The sequence below is a fragment of the Tursiops truncatus genome, chromosome 17 (genome assembly GCF_011762595.2).
Source record: "Tursiops truncatus isolate mTurTru1 chromosome 17, mTurTru1.mat.Y, whole genome shotgun sequence".
Classification (NCBI taxonomy): domain Eukaryota; kingdom Metazoa; phylum Chordata; class Mammalia; order Artiodactyla; family Delphinidae; genus Tursiops; species Tursiops truncatus.
Window position 1 is genome coordinate 24,546,768 of NC_047050.1, and position 25,983 is coordinate 24,572,750.

Below are 25,983 nucleotides of genomic sequence, written 5' to 3' on the forward strand. Positions count from 1 at the left end.
AATGTAGTTTAGCTATCCCATCTTTCTTCTTATCTGTACTGTATGATACAGATAAAATGGTGAATCCTACTGGAGGGAGTTTTTTAATCAGAGATATGCCCCAAAGCACTTAGGTGACAACAAGAAAATAATTTTCCCTTCCTAGGCCTGAGACTCCTCATCCACAAACTTTGAAGAGTGAGTGAGATGACCTCTAAGTTTCTACGATTCATGTATACACATCAATTTATACATCATGATGTAGGTGGATACTAAGGCTCCATGATGGTAGGCTTGGTCATGTGTCTTGCATAAAGCAAAAGTGATACATGTTATCTTCTAAGAGCCATCTCTTTCTTCTGCCATAAGAATGGCAATGTCCCCAAAAGGGGTCATTCCTTCATATTAGATTCTGGAGTAAAGACAACATGGAGCAGAGTCACAGCCAATCAAAGCCGACATTAACCAAATGAGAAATATATCTTTGTTGTTGTTATTATAGCATAACCTAATAAAAGTTAATTAGATAAGAGAATTTGCTATATGTCAGTTCATAAACCTGAAAACACAAAAATTCAAATCCAATTTAATAGAAGACTGATAATGTAAATTATGACATAATATGAAATAAAAAGCAAGTTTTAAAAATAAAAAAATACATAGTATTTGTAGTAAAAGAATTTGATTAACAATGAATTTTCCTCGTGATTTCTAGCTTGACTCCCTGAATGACTATTCCAGGTAAGAATCAACATTGTTTAAAAACTGTTCTTCATCATTCAGATATTCCAAGATAATACTTCCACCATTGTATAAAGGACAATCCTCCTTAGCAATCCAGGTTTCCAAAATATGATCCAAGGGTAAGGCTTCTCCTGAGGTACTGTGACATAATCTCAACTTCTGTTAAGAGAGAGATACATCATAATGTAATAAACGTGCTTTATAGAGTATTCTAAAACTTTTAGGGAAAAAGTTATAACCTGTTGTTACCTTAGGTGTTAATTTGTTATTGTCATTTTTAAGACTGGCTAAAGAAGCTGCAAAGTCTATGACCCTTCCAATGCTCCACTGCTGGCAAAAGAACATTGGCTTACTCTTCTCTTTGCTCCCCTTAGGTAAGAAAACCTGAAAGTAAATTCTTTCCGTCTGTAAAAATAAAAAGTTAAAATACAGATTATATACATGAAATGGACACCTGTTTTTGTCTGGTGACATTTCTTCCTCTCTTCTCCTGGTCAGAGAAGGATTACCCTCTAATGATACAACTTCTAGTGGGAATACAATCATAGAACCCCAGCATCCACCTAAATGCATGGGCAGAGGATCTAAGACCCTAGCCAGGATGATCTATGAAAAAACAGGCATGTGACCTACATTAGGCCAATCAAGGTCCTTTCCTGGGATTTTACATTCAAAACCTGGGGGCAGGGAGGAGCAATATTTTTCCAGAGTTTTTTTTAAGTCTTGCTGAATTAAACCTGAGGTTGCCTGCAGCTATCCTCCATGCCTCTCAGCCATTCCTGAACCAATGTGGAAAAGTTTCCTCAAATGAAAAACAGTGAGTCTAACTCAAAAAAGAGAAGTCAAGGAAAGAGATGGCCTCTTTCAACAGCATTTGAGTCCTGGAATTCAGTCATACCTTGAGACCAGATCAGTGCAGCACTCCCCATTATGTGAGAAAAAGAAAAATTGTTTTGAGTAAGCTAGTTGGTTTCTGTCAAGTTTCTGTCACTTACAATTAAAAGATTCCTGAGACATATAACATTTCTTTTCACCTGAAAGACCTCACTACATATTTAGAGACAGCAGGGCTTTCGAAAACAAAGAAACTAAAAAAAAAAAAAAAAAAAAAAGTTAGACAAGCACCATATCAACAAAAGAGAAAGATTCAGAAATCTGGAGATGGTTCCTCCAGTATTCTATACCCTGTATGCTTCCTTTATATTGTACTTTCTTGCAAAATTAACAAATGTAGAAAACAAGAAGAGGAGCAAAGGTATTGGCTTCTGATTTTCCCTTCTTCCTAAAATCGCTTTAAAGAAGTGCTGGCTTTACAGACCAATTCCTGCTACAGTAAATATTTCAGCATAACTGGAGGATCTCTAAGTTGTAGGGAAAGATCACAATTATTCTAAGAAATAATAGATTCAACACAATTTCTATCTCAGCACTAAGGAATTTAGATTTGTTAGAGACCAGTGGAGTGCATTATTACAGAGAACAAGTATTAAAAGAAAAATAAGAAATCATTGGAAATTCAAGCTTTGGGCCAACTCTATAACCTCGTAGTCCTTGCTCCAAAAACACAGCAACAAGAGCATTAATCTGAAAGAGAAATTTAAAAAGATATACCCTCACCTAAAAGTAAAAAAATAAGTAAGTCTGAGGATCCAAAAATGAAACAGAAAGGCAAAGTGACAGTAGGCAGGTTGAGCCACAGGCTTTCAGGGCTCCAGAAGAGGAAGAGCTTTTGGGTTAACAGGAAATAACAGTGTCACATGGTGATGCGGCACCTACGTCCGGCTCACTGATTGAAAGCAGGAGCTTGTGTGGGACGTGCACTCCAGGAAAGGAGGCTTAAGAAGTTACTGCTGAATGTTGATGTAGGCTGTTGCTTACAAAAACCGATATACAGGGAGGCAGAAAAGCACAGATATAACCTCTTGACAGTGAACAAAGCCAAAGCCTTCCAGCTCAGTAAATGGATCTGTAATAATCTGAAAATCTTCATAGAACAGAAGCACAAAGTGTCAATCTCAAACTTGGGTTTGGAATAGAGGTCATGGGTAGGTGGGCCTGTGGAAGAAAATGTGAGACTGCTAGCAGGGAGAGGTGGAGTGAAAACAGTAAGAGAGACACAGAAAGAAACTCCTACTCAACACGAACATGCAGAAGCTGTACGCCGAAATTTCAAAACAAATCAAAGGTTAACTTATTCTGGGCAGGTGAAACTAAATAAACTTGAAAAAGACATTTATAAAAGTTATTTAGAATGTACAAGGAGATAAAGAATAATATTCATAAAAATGGAACAGAAAATTGTAAAACCGAAACAGGCAGAAATGAAACAGGAAAAGCTATGAAGATCCAATTAGAAATATAAAAACCTAAGAATACAGTTTCTGAAATAAGAAATTCAAGCACACTAAATTTCTATAATCTTCAATAAAAAGGTTTAATTGATTGGAAGATGAATTGAAGCAGTCATCTAGAAGGCAGCACAAATAGACATAAAGATAGAAATTACAAATCTCTAAAATATGTCTAGTAAGAGTTTCAGAAGAGAAGAAAAGTAAGTAATATTCAGAAAGAAAATAATAATTTTCCAAGAGTAAGAGATAAGTCAGATTTTAAAATCTATCTCAAGGGTCAAGCTGTGTAATTAAAACAAATCCACACCTAGCAACATTGCACTGAAACTGGAAAATATCATAGATAAAATCTTAAAAGCTACACACACACACAAAAGAAAGAAAAATTACCCAAAAAGCAACAAGAATAAGATCTACAGCACAAGTTTCCTGAACAATAGACAAAAGAAGCCAATGAATAAATAGTATATTCAGGGTTGAGAGAATCTAACAGATAATCCAGCTCAAGTGAGGGAAAATTAGGGCAGTTTCTGACAAACAAAAGACTGAAAGAGTTTACCAACAAAGACTCTTAATGAATGAACTGCTAAAGAATGGACTTTAGCCAAAATAAAAGTGAGTCTTAAGGAAAAAAGAAACAAAAAATATATTGGTAAATTTAAATAGCAAGTGACTTAAAAATAATCATGTGTGAACAAAGATGATGGGATGGAAGATATTCAACTGCATAAAGCCATATCAAACTCTTTGTCTTATTCAAGAGGATACAATACCAAGTAACTTTAGATTTTGAGAGAAGAATTGGTATTTAATTATATACATTAAAAATTTTAAAGGTAAGCACATGCCTATTATCACTATTATTACAAAACATTATATTGAAGATTATAGATAATATAATACAAGAAAATGAAATAATATAATTATTGAAAAATAAAAACTAAGCTACTTGTCAATGGGATGTGATTGTATACCTAGGAAGTCAAAGGCAAAAAAAAAAAAAAACAACTTCTAAAATAAATAGAAGAATTTGGCGATGTGATTGAATAAGATGAATATACAGAATTCAAGACCTTTTTCTTCTATATTAACAATAAGTACTAGGAATAGAGGTAAAGGGAAATATTCTATTCACAAAGAAAAGAAAACCCATAAGATAATTAGAGATGAAAATAAGCAAGGAGTAATAAGACTTAAATGAAGAAAAATATAAAATGTTACAGAAGGCAATAAAATGCGATCTAAAAGAGAAGACGTAAAGTTCTTAGATAGGAAGATGATGTCATAAAAATGTCATTTCTCTCAAAATTAATATATATCATATAATGCAAATTCAGAGAATCCTTCAGGAATGATCCTCAGTCAGGACTTGTTAATAGATGCTGCAGGGAAGTTGAATTTTACTTCACACAACTTCACAGAAATCACTTGATAATGTATCAAGGAGGTTTTGCCTCAGTTACTTGCACCTTGTGGGTAGGGAAGGAGCCAGAATCCCCAGAATCAAAAGGAAGAGGCCAACTGGGTAATAAAATCCTCCTGAGAATGGCAAATCAGGCTTCTCATAAATGGCAGATTTCTCACTTCCTGTAGGCACTATTATTCACAGCCAACATCCTTGTGGGAAACTTTGAAAGATATGAGAAGCCACATTTCTGCCTAAACCATGTTGTGTTCTCTCTTGCTTTTTATAATGATTTCTTTCAGTTTCTACATTTTGACCTTTAAAGAGGCTATATTCTTTAACAGTATCTGCTGGAGTCTGTCACTTACAACCTTGTCCCATTATGACAACCATGAAAATCCCGAGAGATTAAAAAAAAAAATTGTATATAATAATCACAAGGTTCATATGGATGAATAAAGCAAAAAAAAAAAAAAACTGCTAAGAAAAACTATGGAAAAATATGGATGGGACTTACATTATCATATATTAGAACATTCTATAAAGTTATTATATCAAATCAACTTGGTATTAACATATGAATAAGAAATAGATGAATGGAATAGAATAGGAAATCCAAAAACTGATCTAGTAAAAATAAATTTTAAACTTATCATGAAGGTGATATGTGGTATTTCAATTCAATAGGACAAAGATGAATTCTTTAATTGGTTGGCAGAAACTAGCTAATCAACTGGAAGAAAATAAAATTGGGTCCTTAGCTCATATCATATGCTAAAATCAAATTCCAGATCTATTAAAGACAGATAAAAAAATGAAAACCCTAAGAAAACAGATATGAAAGACAGACCTTAGAAAAATTTAGAATCCTGATATGTCAATGAGATACCTAAGTAAAATCAAGATGTCTGACAGATTTTGAAAAAAGATTCCAAAGCGGATTGATTATAGATAAAGGATTAATATCCATTCTACTCCAAGAGTTTCCATAGTTGACCAAACAAAATATAAATGAAATAAAAATAACAACCTAAAAGAAAAATGATCAAAGGATATGCATGGGCAATTCAAGGAAGAGCAATCATACATGGCCAATGAACATAACAAAAGATGCTCAAACTGAACAGTGGTCAAGGAAATGCAAAGTAAAGCAATTAGGAAATATCTTTTCACAGCCATTAGACTGGAATACATTTTAAAAGATAAACAACTACTGGAAACCACTGGAGGGGAAAGGTACTCTCATGTATGGCCACAAGAGGCAGTATAATAATAAACAGGGTAGAATGGCAGGCTCTGACCACGTGAGTGATCTTAACAGCACTTCACTTCAGATTACTAATCTGTGAAATGAGGATAATAATATATCACATGACAGTCATGAGTACTAAGGGAGATAAAAATCTAGAGCCACAAAACAATGCTTGGCATAGTGCAATCAGTCAATAAAAGTTGACTATTATAATTACTGATGGTAGAAATGTAAATTGTTTCAACTTTGTAAAGCAGCTTGGCAACATCTATTAAGATTTAAAATACACATACCCTTTGAACCAGAAAACACACTCCAGGGAATTTATCTCACAGAAATAGGAAACTTCTTAGCACAGTTGCCAAAACTGGAAACGGAAGTGAATGTTCATCAATAGGAAAATGGTGATATAAGTCACAGTAGATCCACACTACTTGGAAAATTATCCAAGCTTTTAAAGAAAATGATTTAGAACCATACCAGTTCCCTTGGGGGAATTTCTGTTAGGCATTCATAAGAAGAATATATAGAGATAAAAGGATATCTTACCTACCTGAAGTGGGCTTTATTTTTATCCATAGGCTTAATCACTGTCTGAAATTGTAGTATATATTTAATAGCGGTCTCATCCTACTGGAATATAAACTTCATATGGGCAGGGACTTTGTTTTACCTACTGTTGTATCCCCAGAACCTGGTATATAGCACGTATTCCAAAAAAAGTGCTAACTAAAGGAATATCATGCCATTTTTATGAAATAATGACCCTAAAACACTCTTTATGTCTTTGTATGCACATACCAATAGCCATTTTCATTTATGTAAAGTTATACACATGTATATGCACATATATACATGGATGCATATATATACATAAATAATATGTGTCAGTACATATATGTATAAACACACACAAATATTAATGATACAGGGGAAGAAGTTCTATCTATAGACCTGCATGCTCCAGGATAAAGTGTTAGGTGTGTTGAGAACATGGTTTCTGAGGCAGTCTCCCTGGTTTCAATTTGCAGCTCTCCACTTACTAGCTGTGTTACTACCAAGTTACTTAACCTTTTTGTGCCTCAGTTTTCTTGTCTATTAGGCAGAGATAATAGTACATATTTCACAAGCCTGTTGCGAGGATTAAATGTGATAGAAGAGGGCCTGGAACAAAGTTAGTGCTATATGTTTTAAGTAATAAAAGAATTGCAAAGTAATGTGAATAATATTTTTGGATACTTTAGAGCAGGTCTTCTCAACTATGTCACTATTGACATTTTAGACCAGAAAATTCTTTCCTGTGGGTGCTGTCCTGTACACTGTGGGACATTTAGTACACTGTGGGACATTTAGCAGCATCCCTGGCCTCTACCCACTAGATACCAGCAGCACCCCCATGCCCAGTTGTGACAACCAAAAATGTCTCTAGACATTGTCAGATGTCCCCAAGGGGGCAAAACCATCCTCAGTTGAGATGGACATGAGCACAGGAGGGTGTGTTTAGTTCTTTTCCTTTATACAATTTTTTTAAGTTACCCTTGTTGAAAGTATGTATCTTTATAATTTTAAAAACAAATAAAGAAGTTTTCAAAAAAGAAATATTAAGGATATGCAAAGAAGAAGACTATAATCAATGGTTTCTAAACCAGCAGAATGAAAGGGAATACAGAAAATTCAGTCGATACAAAAAATGACTGGAGAGAAATAAATAATAAAAGGAAAAGGATGATGAGCAAAAAACATAAGATGGAAGAAATACATTCAAATACATGTAATCATAATAAGTATAATTGGGTTCAACTCACCTATAAAAGAAAGATACTATCAAATTGGATTAAAAAAACAAAGTCCAGCTACATGCTGCTTACAAGAAACACCCTAAAAATAAAACAAGAAAAGTTGAATATAAAGGGATAAAGACATAATAGTTAACTATTCATCAAAAGAAAGGTAATGAAACAATATTATTATCATTCAAAACTGGATTTAAGGCAAAATTCATAAAGAAGACATAATGATGAAGAAATTCAATGTATCTGATAATATACAACTCAGCAAAACTATTAGAGTTACAGGAATAAAAAACCTGACAAAACCACAGCTACAGTGGGATTTTGAGACCATCTGTTTCAGAAACTGATACATCAAGCCAAACAAAAATTAGTAAGCATGCACACACATATACATATGGACAGAGAGAGAATGCAAATGAAATAACAAACAGGACAAAATGTAAATAACTGGTATATTTGGGTAACAAATATGAAAATATTCTCTGTACTATTCTTGCAACTTTTCGGTTTGAAACTGTATCAAAATAAAGTTACCAAAAAAAAAAAAAAAATACACCTAACAAGTAGGTTGAAATAAGCAAGTTCATTATTCAGTGTGAGAAGTTAGAAAAAGAACATCAGAGAGAATGTAAACAAAGCAGAAAAAAAATAATAAGAGCAAAATTAGTGCAGCAGAAAGCAAAGAAACAATAGAGGTCAATAAAACCAAAACATGATTCTTTGAAGAAACTAAAATATAAATTTAAAAAGTAAACACAAACCTCTAGCAAGACTGTTCAAGGGGAAATCAAAGAAAAGTACGAATGAAAAATATTAAGAATGACTAATGAAAGACACAACAGAGATTTGGGAACATAAGAAAATAAGTTGAACAATTTTATAACAATAAACTGAAAGATCTACATCAAACAGAAATTTTTAAGAAAGATGTTATTTACCAAAATATATTTCAGAAGACATAGAGTACCCAAATAAGCCAAGAACTATTTAATACATTAAAATAGTATTCAAAATTCTCCCCTCAAAAAAAGGCAACAGGGCTTCCCTGGTGGTGCAGTGGTTGAGAGTCTGCCTGCCGATGCAGGGGACACGGGTTTGTGCCCCGGTCCAGGAAGATCCCATATGCTGCAGAGCGGCTGGGCCTGTGGGCCACGGCCGCTGAGCCTGCGCGTCTGGAGCCTGTGCTCCGCAACTGGAGAGGCCACAACAGTGAGAGGCCCGTGTATCACCAAAAAAAAAAAAAAAAAAAAGGCAACAAATCTGAAAGTTATAACAACCATTACCAAACCTTCAAGAACAAATAATACCCAAATATTTCAAAGAATAGAAGAGGGAAAGCTACTCAACTAATTTTATTTGTTGGCTACTAATGTGAAGACAAAACACTAAATAATATATTAGTAAATCAGACTAGCAGCACATTTTAAAAGAATTATATACCAGAATGAACTGGTTTATCCCAGAATATGTGGGTGATTCACAACAAAGAAAACTGATCAATGTAATTTACCACATTGATAAGGAAAAAAAACTCAACATAATCATCTTACTAGATGGAGGAAAAAAAATTATAGCAAAATTTAATACCTATTCTTGATATAAATTCCTAGAAAACTAGGAATAGAAAAATATTGTTAACCTAAGGAAGGCTATTATCAAAAATCTACAGCAAATGTAATATTTAATGACAAAACTTTAGAATAATTTGCATTAAAAGTCAGAAATATGATGAAAATGCCTGCTATCACTCATATTATTCAACATTGTTGTGGCGATTTCAGCCAAAGCACTAACACAAACAATAATAATGAGAAGGTGGAAGAGCAAGAGAAAAGCAAATTTGAAAAAAAACAAAAACAAAAACAAAAACAAAAACAACTCACAAAATTGTCATTTGCAGAAGATGTGACTGCACAGAAAACAAGCCAGGAAATCTATAAACTATGGGAACTATTAGAGTCTATTTGCTGGATGGAAGGGCATTATAAAACAACCAGGAATAAACAATTAGAAAAATGTTAATTTAAAAAAATTACCATTTACAATGGCAGCAAAAATTATGAAGAGCCTAAGAACAAACCTAAGAAAAGACATATAAAATATGTATGGTAAGCATTATAGGATGTTCCTTAAAGACATAAAAGAAGACCTAAATAAAGTTGGATAGACCATGGAGATGAATGGGAAGAGTGAAATTTTAAAGATGTCAACTGTCTCTAATTTTAAATTCAGCACAATTTCTATCAAAATCACCATTTAACAGAACAGGACAAAGTGATCCTGAAATTTTTACAAAAGAATAAATGGCCAAGAATAGACACAGTTGAAAGCAAAGAATGAGGTGGAGAGGATTGTCCTACTTATTATAAAGCTATTATAATTAAGACAGTTTAAATTGATGCAAAGAGAGACAAACAGACCAAAGGAACTGAACTGAGATCCCCAGACTAGTCCCACATATACAAAAGAATCTGGTGTATGACAGAAATGTCATTACAAGGATGAACGCTTCAATATCTTATGTTACAACGATAGGTAACCCATTGGGTGGGGAGGGGAAGGAAGAAATCTCTACCTCTACTCACTTACAATTAAATTCCAGATGGAATAAAGAGCTAAACAAAAATATAAAATAAAACTTTTAAAGGAAAATGTAAGAAAATAACATTTTTAAAAGTACAATCTTAATGAAATCATTAATAAATTTGAGTGTATTAAAATTTAGAAAGTCTGAATTACTAAAGAGATCAAAAGCAAAGTGAAGACAAGCTACAGACTGAGAGAAGATTTGTGTAACATACTTAATCAAAAAAAGATTAGAATTCAGAATATATAGACTTTTATAAACCTTTCTAAAAGTTCCACAACCCAACAGAAAACATGGGCAAAGGATATGAACAAATAATTCACAAAAGAAAGCCCAATATCCAATAAACATATGCAAAGTAGCTGAACCTCACTAGTCACAGGGAAATTCAACTTTAAACCTCACTGAAGTATCATTTCACATCTATCAGATTGGTAACAATGAATAATACCCTACGGTGGCAAGAAACACTGAAACTCTCAGACACTACAAGAAGGAGATAAATTTGTACAACTACTTAAAATAAAAAGTTGACAAGGAGGAGAGAAGGCAAGATGGCAGTGCGTGAAGATGTGGAGTTAGCATCTCCCCACAACTAGGGCACCTGTCAGCCACTGGTGGGGGACTTTAACCCCCAAGTAGATGGGAGGAAACGCAGAGTGAACCGGTAGGATGTAGGGGGACCGAGGAAGGAGGAGAAGTGGAGGCCAGACAAGACCAGCACCCTTGAGGCTGGGAAAATCAGGAGAGGCAGGTGGGAGAGACTCTCTGGGAAGAGTGGGAGAGGAGCAGAGGGCGATCGCCTGGCCCATGGGACCGGGGAGCCTGCTGAGCTCCCAAGCTGGTCCCCACCCACACACATACAAAGTCCCATCCAGGCCATGAGGGTCCTGGAGGCATAGGAGGGACGCTGGGGAGATCAGGAGTGGCAGGCGGGAGAGGCCATCCAGGAGGAGCGGGAGAGGAGCAGAGGGCAACTGTCCTGCCCACTCGGGCACAGGGAGCCTCTGAACTCCCAGGCCGGTCCCCCGCCCTCCAAACCCTACTACAGGCCACGTGGGTCCTTGAGGGTATAGGAGGGAGGCCAGGGAGATCAGGAGAGGCAGGCGGAAGGGGCCCTCCGGGAGGAGCAGGAGAGGAACAGAGGGCGACTGCCCCGCCCACTCACCTGCTGAGCTCCCAGGCTGATCCCCTGCTCTCCAAGCCCACTACAGGCTGCGTGGGTCCTTGGGGGCATAGGAAGGAGGCCAGGAAGATCAGGAGAGGCAGGCAGTAGAGGTCCTCCCAGACCCCAGACCAGAGGAGCAGGAGAGGAAAGGAGGGCGTCTGTTCTGCCCACTCGAGCCCAGGAAGCCTGCTAGGCTCCCAGGTGAGGTCTCCTGCTCTCTGAGCCCAGGAGTGGAAGCCACGCCTGAGCCCCTTCTGTTCCTTGAGCCTAAGCCCCACCCCCACAGCCCCCAGGGCCTTTTCCAGCCCGTGGGATCCGAGCATTGGCCCCGCCCACCACCCAAACCTCATCCTTGCTTAGGCCCCACTCCACAGCCAAGGCCTTCCCCCCCCTTCTTTTTTTTCTTTTCCCTCCTCTTTTTTACTACTGTAGTACTGATGTACCTTCCAGTTGTTGATTCATCTATATTTTTATTTTTACATTCTTTCTAACATATCTGTTAGTTTCCTAATCTAATTTTATTTTTTACTTTGTTATTGTTCTCTTTTTTTTGCCACCACACGTGGCTTGTGGGATCTTGATTTGTGAGCACGGGGTTGGGCGGAAGATCCTGCAGTGGGAGCTCCGAGTCTGGACCACTGGACTAACAGAGAACCTCAGACCTCAGGGAATATTCATCAGATTGAGGGCTCACAGAGTTCCTCATCTCAGCACCAAGACCCAGCTCTACCCAATAGCCTATAAACTCCAGTCTTGGAAGCCTCAGGCCAAACAACCAGTAAAACTGGAACACAATCCCACTCATTAAAAAAAAAAGCATGAGATGGCAAAAAAATATGTCACAGATGAAGGAGCAAGGTAAAAACCTACAAGACCAAATAAATGAAGAAAAATCAGGCAATCTACCTGAAAAAGAATTCAGAGTAATGATAGTAAAGATGGTCCAGAATCTTGGAAATAGAATGGAAGCACGGATTGAGAAAATACAAGAACTGTTTAACAAAGATCTAGAAGAACTAAAGAACAAACAAACAGAGATGAATAACACAATAACTGAAATGAAAAATATGCTAGAATGAATCAATAACAGAATAACAGAGACAGAAAAACAAATAAGTGAGCTGGAAGACAAAATGGTGAAAGTAACTGCCAAGGAGCAGAATAAAGAAAAAAGAATGAAAAGAATTGAAGACAATCTCAGAGACTTCTGGGACAATACTAAACACACCAACACTCAAATTATAGGGGCCCCAGAAGACAAAGAGAAAAAGAAAGGGTCTGAGAAAGTATTCGAGGAGACTACAGTGGAAAAATTCCCTAACATGGGAAATGAAATAGTCACCCAAGTCCAGGAAGCACAGAGAGTCCCATAAAGGATAAACCCTAGGAAAAACACACCAAGACACATATTAATCAAACTAACAAAATTAAATTCAAAGAAAAAATATTAAAAGTAGCAAGGGAAAAACAAAAAATAACATACAAAGGAATCCCCATAAGGTTATCAGCTGAGTTTTCAGTGGAAACTCTGCAGGCCAGAAGGGAGTGGCAGAATATAATTAAAATGATGAAAGAGAAAAACCTACAACAAAGATTACTCTACCCAGCAACGATCTCATTCAGATTCGATGGAGAAGTCAAAAGCTTTTCAGACAAACAAAAGTTAAGAAAATTCAGCACCACCAAACCAGCTTTACAACAAATGTTAAAGGAACTTCCCTAAGTGGGAAACACAAGAGAAGAAAAGGACCCAGAAAAACAAACCCAAAACAATTAAGAAAATGGTAACAGGAAAATACATATTGATAAGAACCTTAAATGTAAATGGATTAAATGCCCCAACCAAAAGACAGACTGGCTGAATGGATGCAAAAACAAGACCCATATATATGCTGTCTACAAGAGACCCACTTCAGACCTAGTGACACATACAGACTGAAAGTGAAGGGATGGAAAAAGATTCCATGCTAATGGAATTCAAAAGAAAGTTGGAGTAGCAATACTCATATCAGATAAAATAGACCTTAAAATAAAGACAGTTACAAGAGATAAGGAGGCACACTACCTAATGATCAAAGGATCAATCCAAGATGAAAATATAACAATTATAAATGTTTATGCACCCAACATAGAAGCACCTCAATACAAAGGCAAATGCTAACAACCATGAAAGGAGAAATTGACAGTAACACGACGACAGTACGGGACTTCAACACCCCACTTACACCAGTGGACAGATCACCCAAACAGAAAATAAATAAGGAAACACAAGCTTTAAATGACACAATAGACCAGATGGATCTAATTGATATTTACAGAACATTCCACTCAAAAGTGGCAGAATACACTTTCTTCTCAAGTGCACATGGAATATTCTCCAGGATAGATCACATCTTGGATCACAAATCAAGCCATGGAAAATTTAGGAAAATTGAAATCATATCAAGCATTTTTTCTGACTACAATGTTATGACACTGGAAATCAATTATAGCAAAAAAACTGCAACAAACACAAATACATGGAGGCTAAACATTGTGCTACTAAATATCCAAGAGATCATTGAAGAAGAAATAAAAAAATACATAGAAACAAATGACAATGAAAACACAATGACCCAAAACCTACGGAAAGCAGCAAAAGCAGTTCTAAGAGGGAAGTTTATAGCAATTCAATCTCACCTCAAGAAACAAGAAAAATCTCAAATAAACAATCTAACTCGACACTTAAAACAACTAGAGAAAGAAGAACAAAGAAAACCTAAAGTCAGTAGAAGGAAAGAAATCATAAAGATCAGAGCAGAAATAAATGAAATAGAAACAAAGAAAACAATAGCAAAGATCAATAAAACTAAAAGCTGGTTCTTTGAGAAGATAAACAAAATTGATAAATCCTTAGCCAGACTCATCAAGAAAAAAAGGGAGAGGAAGCAAATAAATAAAATTAGAAATGAAAAAGGAGAAATCACAAATGACAATGCAGAAATACAAAGGATTATAAGAGACTACAACAAACAACTATATGTCAATAAAATGGACAACCACGAAGAAATGGACAAATTCTTGGAAAGGTACAATTTTCGAAGACTGAACCAGGAAGAATTAGAAAATATAAACAGACCTATCACGAGTAATGAAATTGAAACCATAATTAAAAATCTTCCAACAGGGCTTCCCTGGTGGAGCAGTGGCTAAGAATCCGCCTGCCAATGCAGGGGACACAGGTTCGAACCCTGGTCCAGGAAGATCCCACATGCTGCAGAACAACTAAGCTCGTGTGCCACAACTACTGAGCCTGTGCTCTAGAGCCTGCGAGCCACAACTACTGAGGCTGCGTGCTGCAACTACTGAAGCCCGCATGCCTAGAGCCTGTACTCTGCAACAAGAGAAGCCACCGAAATGAGAAGCCTGTGCACCGCAACGAAAAGTAGCCCCCGCTCACCTCAACTAGAGAAAGCCTGCGCACAGTAACGAAGACCCAACGCAGCCAAAAAATAAATAAATCAATAAAATAAATAAATTTAAAAAAAAAAATCTTCTAACAAAGAAAAGTCCAGGACCAGATGGCTTCACAGGCAAATTCTATCAAACATTTAGAGAAGAGCTAATAACACCCATCCTTCTCAAACTCTTCCAAAAAATTACAGAGGGAGAAACACTTCCAAATTCATTCTATGAAGCACCATCACCCTAATACCAAAACCAGAAAAAGATATCACAAAAAAAGAAAATTATAGACCAATATCACTGATGAATATAGATGCAAAAATCCTGAACAAAATACTAGCAAACAGAATCCAACAGCACATTAAAAGGATCATACACCATGATCAAGTGGGATTTATCCCAAGGATGCAAGGATTCTTCAATATATGCAAATCATGCAATGTGATACACCACATTAACAAATTAAGGAATAAAAACCGTATGATCATCTCAATAGATGCAGAAAAAGCTTTAGACAAAATTCAACACCCATTTATGATAAAAACCCTGCAGAAAATGGGCATAGAGGGAAACTACCTCAACATAATAAAGGCCATATATGACAAACCCACAGCAAACATCATACTCAATGGTGAAAAACTGAAAGCATTCCCACTAGGATCAGGAACAAGACAAAGATGTCCACTCTCTCTACTCTTATTCAACATAGCTTTGGAAGTCCTAGCCACAGCAATCAGAGAAGAAAAAGAAATAAAAGGAATACAAATTGGAAAAGAAGAAGTAAAACTGTCACTATTTGCCGATGACATGATACTATACAAAGAAAATCCTAAAGATGCCACCAGAAAACTACTAGAACTAATCAATGAATTTGGAAAGGTTGCAGGATACAAAATTAATGCACAGAAATCTCTGGCATTCTTATACACCAACAATAAAAAATCAGACAGAGAAAGTAAGGAAACACTGCTATTTACCATTGCGCAAAAAGAATAAAATACTTAGGAATAAACCTGCCTAAGGAGACGAAAGACCTGTACTCAGAAAACTATAAAACACTGATGAAGGAAATCAAAGATGACATAAACAGATGGAGAAATATACCAAGTTCTTGGATTGGAAGAATCACTATTGTGAAAATGACTATAGTATCCAAAGCAATCTACAGATTCAATGCAACCCCTATCAAACTACCAATGGTATTCTTCACAGAATTAGAACAAAAAATCTTACAATTCGTATAGAAACACAAAAGACCCTGAAGAGCCAAAGCAATCCTGAAAAAGAGAAACGGAGTTGGAGGAATCAGGCTCCCTGACTTCAAACTATACCACAAAGTTACAGTAATCAACACAGTATGGTACTGGCACAAAAACAGGAATTTACATGAATAGTACAGGATAGAATGCCCAGAGATAAACCCACGCACATATGGGCACCTAATTTACGACAAAGGAGGCAAGAACATACAATGGAGAAAAGACAGCCTCTCAGTAAGTGGTGCTGGGAAAACTGGACAGCTACATGTAAAAGAATGAAATTAGAACACTCCCTAACACTCTACACAAAAATAAACTCCAACTGGATTAAAGACTTAAATGTAAGGCCAGACACTATAAAACTTTAGAGGAAAACATAGGAAAAACACTGACATAAACCACAGCAAGATCTTTTTTGACTCATCTCCTAGAGTAAAAGAAATAAAAACAAAAATAAACAAATGGGACTTAATTAAACTTAAAAGCTAAAAGCTTTTGCACAGCAAAGGAAACCAACAAGAAGACAAAAGGCAACCCTCAGAATGGGAGAACATATTTGCAAATGAATCAACAGACAAAGGATTAATCTCCAAAATATACAAACAGCTCATGGAGCTCAATATCAAAAAAACAAACAATCCAGTTAAAAAATGGGCGGAAGACCTAAATAGACATTTCACCAAGGAAGACATACAGATGGCCAAGAGGCATGTAGAAAGATGCTCAACATCACTAATTATTAGAGAAATGCAAATTAAAACTACAATGAGATATCACCTCACACTGGTCAGAATGGCCATTATCAAAAAAGCTAGAAACAATAAATGCTGGAAAGAGTGTGGTGAAAAGGGAACCCTCCTACACTGCTGGTGAGAATGTAAACTGATACAACCACTATGGAAAACAGTATGCAGGTTCCTTAAAAAACTAAAAATAGAACTACCATATGACCCAGCAATCCCACTACTAGGCATATACCCTGTGAAAACCATAATTCAAAAAGAGACATGCACCACAATGTTCATTGAAGCACTATTTACAATAGCCAGGACATGGAACCAACCTAAATGTTCATCGATAGATGAATGGATAAAGAAGATGTGGCACATATATACAATGGAATATTACTCAGCCATAAAAAGAAGCAAAATTGAGTTATGTGTAGTGAAGTGGATGGACCCAGAGTCTGTCATACAGAGCGAAGTAAGTCAGAAAGAGATAAACAAATACCGTATGCTAACACATATATATGGGCTCTAAAAAAAAAAATGGTACTGATGAACCTAGTTGCAGGGCAGGAATAAAGAGGCAGACATAGAGTATGGACTGAATGACACGGGGTGGGACAGCAAAGCTGGGGTGAAGTGAGAGTAGCATCGACATATATACACTACCAAATGTAAAATAGTTGGCTGGTGGGAAGCAGCAGCATAGCACAGGGAGATTGGCTCCGTGCTTTGCAATGACCTAGAGGGGTGGGATAGGGAGGATCGGAAGGAGGCTCAACAGGGAGGGGATATGGGGACATGTGTATGCATATGGCTGATTCGCTTTGTTGTGTAACAGAAACTAACTCGGTATTGTGAAGCGCTTATACTCCAATAAATATCTATTAAAAAAAAAAAAAAGGTTGAAAATATCTAGTAAAGCTGAAGATGAGCAAACCCCATGATCCAGCTTTTCTATTTCTAGGTATGTTCCCTAGAGGAGCATTTTTCAATTTGATGGTCTCAATCCTTCAGGGGTTACAAAATCAACAATCTTTAAAGTAGAATAAAAAATATCAGAAAATACACATACACATACGGTATACACATCAGTTACTTACTGAAACTGTGTTAAGGTATGTATGTATGTACATATGTACTGAACTGTTATAGAAAATGTAATTGGCAATATGGAGTTTTAAAGAAGCTGCCCTAGAGAAATGTTCCTACAAGTACACATGGATGTTCACTTTTGAACAGTTTATAATAGCAAACAACTTGGACAAGAAATCTGAATTGTGTTCACTAAAAGAATGGATAAATGGATATTCACACTACAGAAAAATGTGAGCTATCAAAATGAATGAACAAGACTCAATGTATCAGCATGGATAAAGTTTTAAAAAATGATACCAAGGGTAAAAGAAAAAAGTTGAAGAAGGATACATATGGTTTACTGCTGTTTCTATAAAGTGAAAAAAACTCATAAAATCTATGTATTATTTATGCAGACTGATGCCATGTAATAGTAGAAATGATACATATAAGGTTCTCATACTTAATGAGAGGGAAGAGTAAAAAGGGAGCTCTAGCTATGTTTAGAACATTTTGTTTTCTAAAATCTCTAAGACCAACCTGTGGCAATGATTTATCTCCATTAGCATGCATCTTTAATTTCATCAATGCTACCTTTGCAGCTGTTTCACTATTTTTTGCACCTTTCCGTCGTTTACTTGCTGTCTCTCCTCTCTTGGAATCTAAGAAATAAGTGTAAGCATATAAGTAAATAAGAACTTTTACATTTTCCAGAGTTTTATTTTTATTAACTATGGCCTGAAATGTACATGAATTACATATTATAGAGATATATAGAGACCACATTCATTTTATAGGTATGATCAATGGAAAAATACCACTGAGTTGACCTAAGTGATTTCCACATCAAAAACAAGTTATGTGCCTCTTTCCAGCTTAAATCTATTTAATCCAGAGCAATCACTAACACTTCTACAGAGAATTTTAAGATTTGGTTACAGAAGATTTTAATTTGATTAATTTAATTTAATTTAAAGTAACACCCTTAATATAAAATGAAAATTCAGCTGAACTAACATGGTAGCAGACAGACTGGTCTAAATCACAGATACATTCTTTCCTCATATATCAGAATATCAGCAGCATTCATAGGACAGCTGACTGGGCTTAAACTTTAGTCTTTAAAGAATGTAAACCACTACTTCAGCCTCATGAATACAATTTTTAGCCAAGATGGTTAACCAGCTGATATAAATGGTCCAGCAAAAGAGAACATCTGGTAGGATATTTCCATAGAATTTCCAAATTTTCATTGGAAAGCCTTGTGAGAAATACTATCACAAGAATGTCATCAAAATCTATAGCAAGTTATAACCATCAGGGTTGCTAACAACACCTTCCATAACTGGCAAGCGGACACGAGAAGCAGGGCTCTGGAACTCATATAGAGTATAGAGCAGTAGGGAAACAACAAAACAAGCTTTCTAGATACTTGCCAATAATGTCTTTAACAAGTTTCTGAGTGGCAGCCATACGAGACTTAGGGATTTCCAGTTCTTCACATTCATGATCTGACTGATGACGATGTCTATGAGCAACAGAAGAGTGGCACTAGTTCATGTATTTGCATATGACTTAAACAGATATACAGAGTTTGAATGGTCTCAGTGATCACCTCAGGCAAAAATTCTTCTCACAATAAGGACACATAACTGGCACAAGCTCTCTTTCAGCACAGTCCTTGAATGAGCATGGGTAAGATGTATGTGTATCTGACTTCGGTCTCTCAATTACAGTAACCTGAAAATGTAAAATGGGGGACATGATATTATATTTCACATTTAAAGCAAATCAACAAATCTATTCTGGATATCCATATCATTTTTGCTTAAACTTATAAGAGAAACTCACACATTCTCACATAGATTATAAAAATTGTTCATGTAAGAAATGATTACTGTGCTGACTGCTCTACATTTCCAAAGTTTTCCTACTGTGGTGTACTTATCTTCTAAGTCAAGTTAAAATGACTACTCAGTTACTCTCCATAATTTTAGTCTTCTACTTTGTAACATACCACACAAAGATGCCTCCATAATAATATGCTTAGGTAATCAGCTCATCACTCCTCAAATGGCAAGTCATATCTACTTTCTATACTGGTTTTAGAGGCTTAAATACATGTAAAAGAACACTTAAAATTATATGTTTTTCCATGATACAGAGGGTTAAAGACTGTTTTCACAATGATATACTATTCTTTTTTTAAAAAAATAAATTTATTTATTTATTTTTGCCTGTGTTGGGTCTTCATTTCTGTGCACGGGCTTCCTCTAGCTGCGGCAAGCGGGGGCTACTCTTTGTTGCGGTGCACAGGTTTCTCATTGCAGTGGCTTCTCTTGTTGCGGAGCATGGGGTCTAGGCACGTGGGCTTCAGTAGTTGTGGCATGCAGGCTCAATAGTTGTGGCTCGTGGGCTCTAGAGCACAGGTCCAGTAGTTGTGGTACACGTGCTTAGTTGCTCCACAGCATGTGGGAATCTTCCTGGACCAGGGCTCGAACCCATGTCCCCTGCATTGGCAGGTGGATTCTTAACCAGTGTGCCACCAGGGAAGTCCCACACGATATACTTTATTTTGTGTTTAATACTGTATTACTAGCAAATATTACATCAGAGGAAAAAGAGCTTTTATGAGATAAAAAAAAGTCCAGATCACTCAGGCTATTTTGAATATTAAGTAACTAGGTTTCTAGAACTGAATGAACTCAGTAGACCCTTGCACAACTCAGGGGCTGAGGTACAAACCCTCCACGCAGTTGAAAATCCAAGTATAACTTTACAGTCAGCTCTCCGTATCTGCAGTTCTGCACCTGCAGATCCAATGCATTGTATAGTACATACCTAGTGAAAAAAATCCACGTATAAGGGGACCCACACAGTTCAAACCTATGTTGTTCAAGGGTCAACTGTAATTGCTTGAAATCTATAAGGGCATTCCTCTATATAAATGATAGTTACATCCTGTTGGAATTAACTTCTTAACTATTTTTTCCAATTTATTCCAATGGTCTAAAGGTAGAAGATTTTTATTTCACCTTTAAATTAATAAGATCTAATTGAGAGACATTCTATGAGACATTCATAGAAATCAAATCATATAAGAAAAAGGAAAACACAGGGAAGATTTACAAGCTGTATAACAAACATGAATATGTTTACTATATGACTCTATATGAGTATTTCCTTCCAAGTAATCCTGAATAATACCAATATGTTACTTAATTTTTATTTCCTCAAATAAATCACCAAAACTTCAAAGGGCCAGATTTTGACTGAAGCTCATTTAACCTTAATTTTCTATAATCAAGAGACTCAGTAAAGTGTTTGGTAAATGGTGGGCAGGAATAAATATCAACTGCAAAATGTGAGGTAAATGCTTCTTTCCAAATGGAGTAAATTCAGTTTAACTTCCTGCTGACCTCTGATCCAAGGGAGGTGGAACAACTTCTCTGATTACAAATTTGAGAAAATTACATTAGGCTCAGCTTTCTCTTTTTTTCCTTGGAAGCCTAACCTGGTGCAGCATTGCTGTGACTGGTGGGCAAATCCACCTAATTCTGGATTTCCTTTGCAGACTCTACACTAAGCTATATCATTTTTGGCTCTACACTAAGGTATATCATTCAACTTATTCTTTATCAGTAATAAAGATGATATTTCGGCTTCTATTTAACAGCCCTTTTTAATCTCTTGATTTGGTCCAAATTAGGGTAGGGAGATTTTGCTGGACTACAGGTTTGCTCCTAGTGACATAAGGCTGATGGAGTCAGAACAATGTATTACCACAGAGTCCTAACACCAGGCACCAGTGAAAATGAATGAAACAGTGAAGCAAACTGGAAGGATTATATGATGAGGATGTTAATTCCATTATGTATTTATAAATATAGAGCCTAAAGCTATAAGCAGGCTATGTAAACAGAAATGAAGTACAAAGGAATAAGAATTATAAGAACAAAAATTTATAAATACCAAGTAGACTATTTTATGTTAAAACATACTGAGAAAAATAATATAAATAAAGTAAGACCCTCTTACATAATCAGTTTAGTCTGCCAAATTTTAATCTGTGGTACACTGGGATTAAATTGAATCAAATTCTGAATGAAAGTACATAAACACAAACATGTTTTACTGGGAGATATTAACATACCTCAGGACAGCTATGTGACTCCCTGCTCCTGTGTTCAAGGCTTAAATAACAACAAAAAAAAGTGTTTATTTAAATGTAATCAAATAATGTACTTAAAGATAACTGCAGTAATTTGAGATATTTTAATGGTTAGTATCCTTAAGATTAACTACACTCACACTACATTAACAACTCTGCCTATAAGAATAAACTGATAAATAAAAGAGCATCTATAGTCTCAAAAGTTTTAAAACCCAACTACTATTCAACTTCAATATGAGTACAAAAATTCACCACTCTTAATTACCTTTACTTTGAGTGCTTTAAGGTGTGTGAAAATGCAGACCCTTTTGATTCTTTTATTTCTCAAAAATAATCAGTAATAAAATGTCAAAGGAGTGTTCTAGTTCTGAATGACTTAAAAATATGCATTATTTTTATTTACTTCTAATAAATCTTTCTGAATCATCTTCTGAAAAGAATTTATTCTTTCAGTGCTCTATGTAATAAATTAAATACCTGATACTTGAAAGTTTAATTGAAAAGAAAATGCATTTTCCAAAATTCTTGTTTGTTCCCAGGTTTTACTTTACATGTGATGTGTGTGCAAAGGACGTATAGTACTCAATTTAAGAAATATAAAGGTTGGGCTCTTTTCATTTTATTAATTAAAATAAAGACTAATAATCATCACTGGATTTTTTTTTACCATATCCTTTATATTGTGGATATGTTCTCTCCTTGTGATTAAAAGACATATATGTGACTTTTACATAAAAATCACACATATCACCCCATTTCTGGAAAGTTTAAAGACTAGCCACATATATGTACAAGTAATCAGAGTCTATGACTAGTCTATTTTTTTTCCCCAAGTGATTACTATAATGAATATCAGATATCAGTGGCTAAAGTAAAAACTATTTTAAATCATTCTACTTTTTAGAAATAAATCTCATATTATAAACACTAAAATTACGCCCAAATAAAGCATAAAAACTTAACTTACCAAAATATTCCTGAACAACCATCACATACAAATGGAAGAAAATCTAAAATTGAGGGGAAATGTTATATGTTCTGGTCAGTAGCTGATTTTGATTTAGTTTTCTTAAGTAAAAAGAATCTTAAAGTACTGAACTATGGCTATAGGAGAACTTTCCTTTTTGAACAATATCCTAGTGCAGCAAGCAGTGGTTAAACAAAAGCCATCACAACCTCAAGCACTTTGAAAGTAACTGGATTATCAGAAGATAAATGTTACTTGCTGTAGCATGCTAAACCAGAAAGAAAAAAAGTCCTGTGAGTTTTCTGTTTGTTTCCCAGATTTACTAGGTGGTGTTTCTGAGGACTGTATAATGCAAAAATCCTGCATTTGAAGTGACAATCCTAGGTTTCAATTTTGATTCCACTGCTTACTAATCTAGCAATGCTAGGCAAGTTACTTAACAGTAGAGTTTTGGATTATATACATACATATTGTGTATATATATATTTGATATATAGTATACAGTGTATGTATGTGTATGTATACAAAACCAAAGCTCTATTATTAGGTAATATGCATAAAAATAGACATAGATATAAGTATATTGTGTTTGTGTGCATATGTATATATGTGTGTATGTATCTATGCTATATGCCACACCTACTACAGAGGGTAATTGTAAAAACCAAATGAGATACATGTAAAAGATAAGAATAGTAAGGCAATACCTGTAATTAACAAGAATAATTATAGCAATTAACTTGTTCTGAATACACTCAACTCAGAAAAATCCTGTGGTGACTAGGTAGAGATGTGTTCAAAGAAATTCCAGAAATTCAATGGATGGATTGATTGATACCGCAAACTTTAGTCCTGAATTGTTTCTTTCCTTGCTGTTGAGGAAAAACTAAGTTAGGACTAAGTAACAACTAAGTTAGGAAATGAATTTTTGGAAAGCACATGAAAGTATCCATTCTTAGATGTGACAATTGACCATAAATCACTGAATACAATCATTTCTTCTCTAAATTGTTTTCAGTGTACCTCATATTAAATTACAGTATACAGCCAAGTGAGGCTGGCTATATCTAATCACACCACTTTCACAAAATGAAAACAAAAAGCACTGCACTTTAGAGAAAGTTACTATTGTCCCAAAATATCTCACCCTACAGAGTATCTTAACCCAAAAGAAAAAGAAGAGGTCCTATTATAACCCAAAGGGACCGCTGGATGTTTCTGCTTGTGGGACAAGAGGGCCCAAATATAGTTCTTCCTTCACCTGAAAAGCGAACTTAATGCATTGTCACTGTTGTCCTGAAAGCATGATACTGTAAGTATCTGTTTCATACCAAGAAAGTAGGTATACATTTGTCAAAAAGAGAAGGAAACTGAAGTATATGATACTTTACAAAACTTTTATGTCTCTTTCAAATCGGAAAAATGTACATGCTCACTATTTTGAGACTTTGATGACCAACTAAATATTAGACGCAAACCAAGAAAATCCAGGGGTAAGAGTTAAGATCAAGATAATTTCCTAACACTTGACACCATCCTTCTATTCATCCAGAAGCTAAATGAAATTTAGGATACTCACTTAACGTATTCTAACTCTTAACTGCTCTCCACTAGTCCAAAAGAGCTAGACCCTGCCTCAGTTCAGGTATTTACACTTTAAGAGACACCTGAAGTTGGAAAGGAAGATGAACTATGTCACAAATGGTAGATATTATGGACTTGCTAGAGATAATCAGGTATACCAGAATTATATAACTTACAGTCAAAACCCAACTGGCTAAGCTTCCCTATGAAAGATCTGCAAGGAAACATTGGTTCTTGCCTGCTGAATGGCTGAAGATGACAGCCCGTGGTGAAAGATACAAATCAGAGTGCTGAAAGTAACAATAACCTAGCAGGGATTGTGTCCTTTTGCCCACCACACACAACATGTATCATTTATCAACTGTAGCACTCCCACTAATTCTGGGCTAAACGCCAGAGTCCTTCTCAACAGTGATCGGGTGGCTACCTGCTGCCAGTGACTGTAGCTGCAATGGGAGATAAAACCTATTTTGCCACCCAATGTAGTATGAGCCAGATGTGGTAGCATCCATTTGGAGCGAAAGCCAGGTACCAAAGACTGAGCATTCTGTGTGGCTCTAGTGCTTCAGGACATACCTGCTACAGATGTTTCTAAGGCCTGTACCCCACTACCACTGGCTATTAGATTGGGCTATGTGTATCACAAGGTCTCTCAGTTCAGCGGAGAGAGAACATCACCTTACTAATGCTCTAAAAAAGCAGCTAACTATCCTGAAAGCTTTTCTGTGCAAAGGGCTATATTTTATACCCTTATGTGGTCCCAGCACCAAAGGAGGTGCTCAGTAAATGTTTACTGAATCAGTGATAATCAGAATCAAAGAGTGACAGAGCTGAGAGAGCGTAATGATCATCCGGAGGAAATGCTAAGGGCTCGTCTCCTGAGCAGCCCGCGAAAATGAGGTTAAAAACTGATCTCACCCAACTCCTTGCTCTGACAGATAAGCAAACAAAAAGTTTGGTAGAGAAGTGGCTTGCCCGAGGTCGCAGTGGCAGGTTCAGAAGGGAACTCTCCCGATTCCCAGACCGAAGCGTCCTCCCTACCCGTGCTCATCAGAAAGGAGTGGGCGCGAAGCGATTACTTGGCAAGGCGCACTTGAAAATCAAAGTTCACACTGCAAGGTATGTTTTTGGGAATCGCATGGCTCCCTTCCAAGGAGACCATAAGCCTCTTCCAAAGGCTCAAGGGCAACAAAAAACATGGGCATCGAGGGCATCAACACATGTCACGGCAGACCCCCCCCCCCAAGGGACACGTCCGCCCTGCCTCCTCAGACTCCGCCTCGCCCCACGGCCTTCCCTCCCGCGACCAGAGGTAGGGGCTCCAGAATCACCTCGCTGCCGGCACTGTTCCACCTGGCAGTGCCGCCCAATGTCCAACTCCGCCATCTCCCAGCGCCGCGAGAGGCGGGCACAGCCGCGGCAGGGCGGGACAAGATCGCTCGCGCGGTGCCTGCTGGGAATGGGGTGGGCCCAG

The 25,983-nt window shown here is 36.4% G+C and overlaps 1 protein-coding gene across 3 annotated transcripts; it reads right to left on the reverse strand.

Moving 5' to 3' along the window:
- Positions 1-549: 549 nt before the first annotated feature.
- On the reverse strand, positions 550-25,947 carry ZFAND1 (zinc finger AN1-type containing 1). Of its 3 annotated transcripts, XM_033842803.2 has the most exons (9): positions 25,841-25,943; positions 22,926-22,968; positions 21,938-21,977; positions 20,530-20,625; positions 19,400-19,524; positions 19,221-19,312; positions 18,325-18,446; positions 973-1,128; positions 550-882 (listed from the first exon to the last, which is right to left on the reverse strand). In XM_033842803.2, the coding sequence occupies exons 1-9, from the start codon at positions 25,893-25,895 to the stop codon at positions 712-714; spliced, it is 900 nt and encodes a 299-aa protein (XP_033698694.1). In that variant the 5' UTR covers positions 25,896-25,943; the 3' UTR covers positions 550-711. The 3 variants fall into 3 exon arrangements, with proteins under 3 accessions (XP_033698694.1, XP_033698696.1, XP_033698695.1); XM_033842805.2 differs by lacking the exon at positions 973-1,128 and having other exon boundaries at positions 25,841-25,947; XM_033842804.2 differs by lacking the exon at positions 20,530-20,625 and having other exon boundaries at positions 25,841-25,941.
- Between the last annotated feature and the right edge of the window lie 36 nt (positions 25,948-25,983).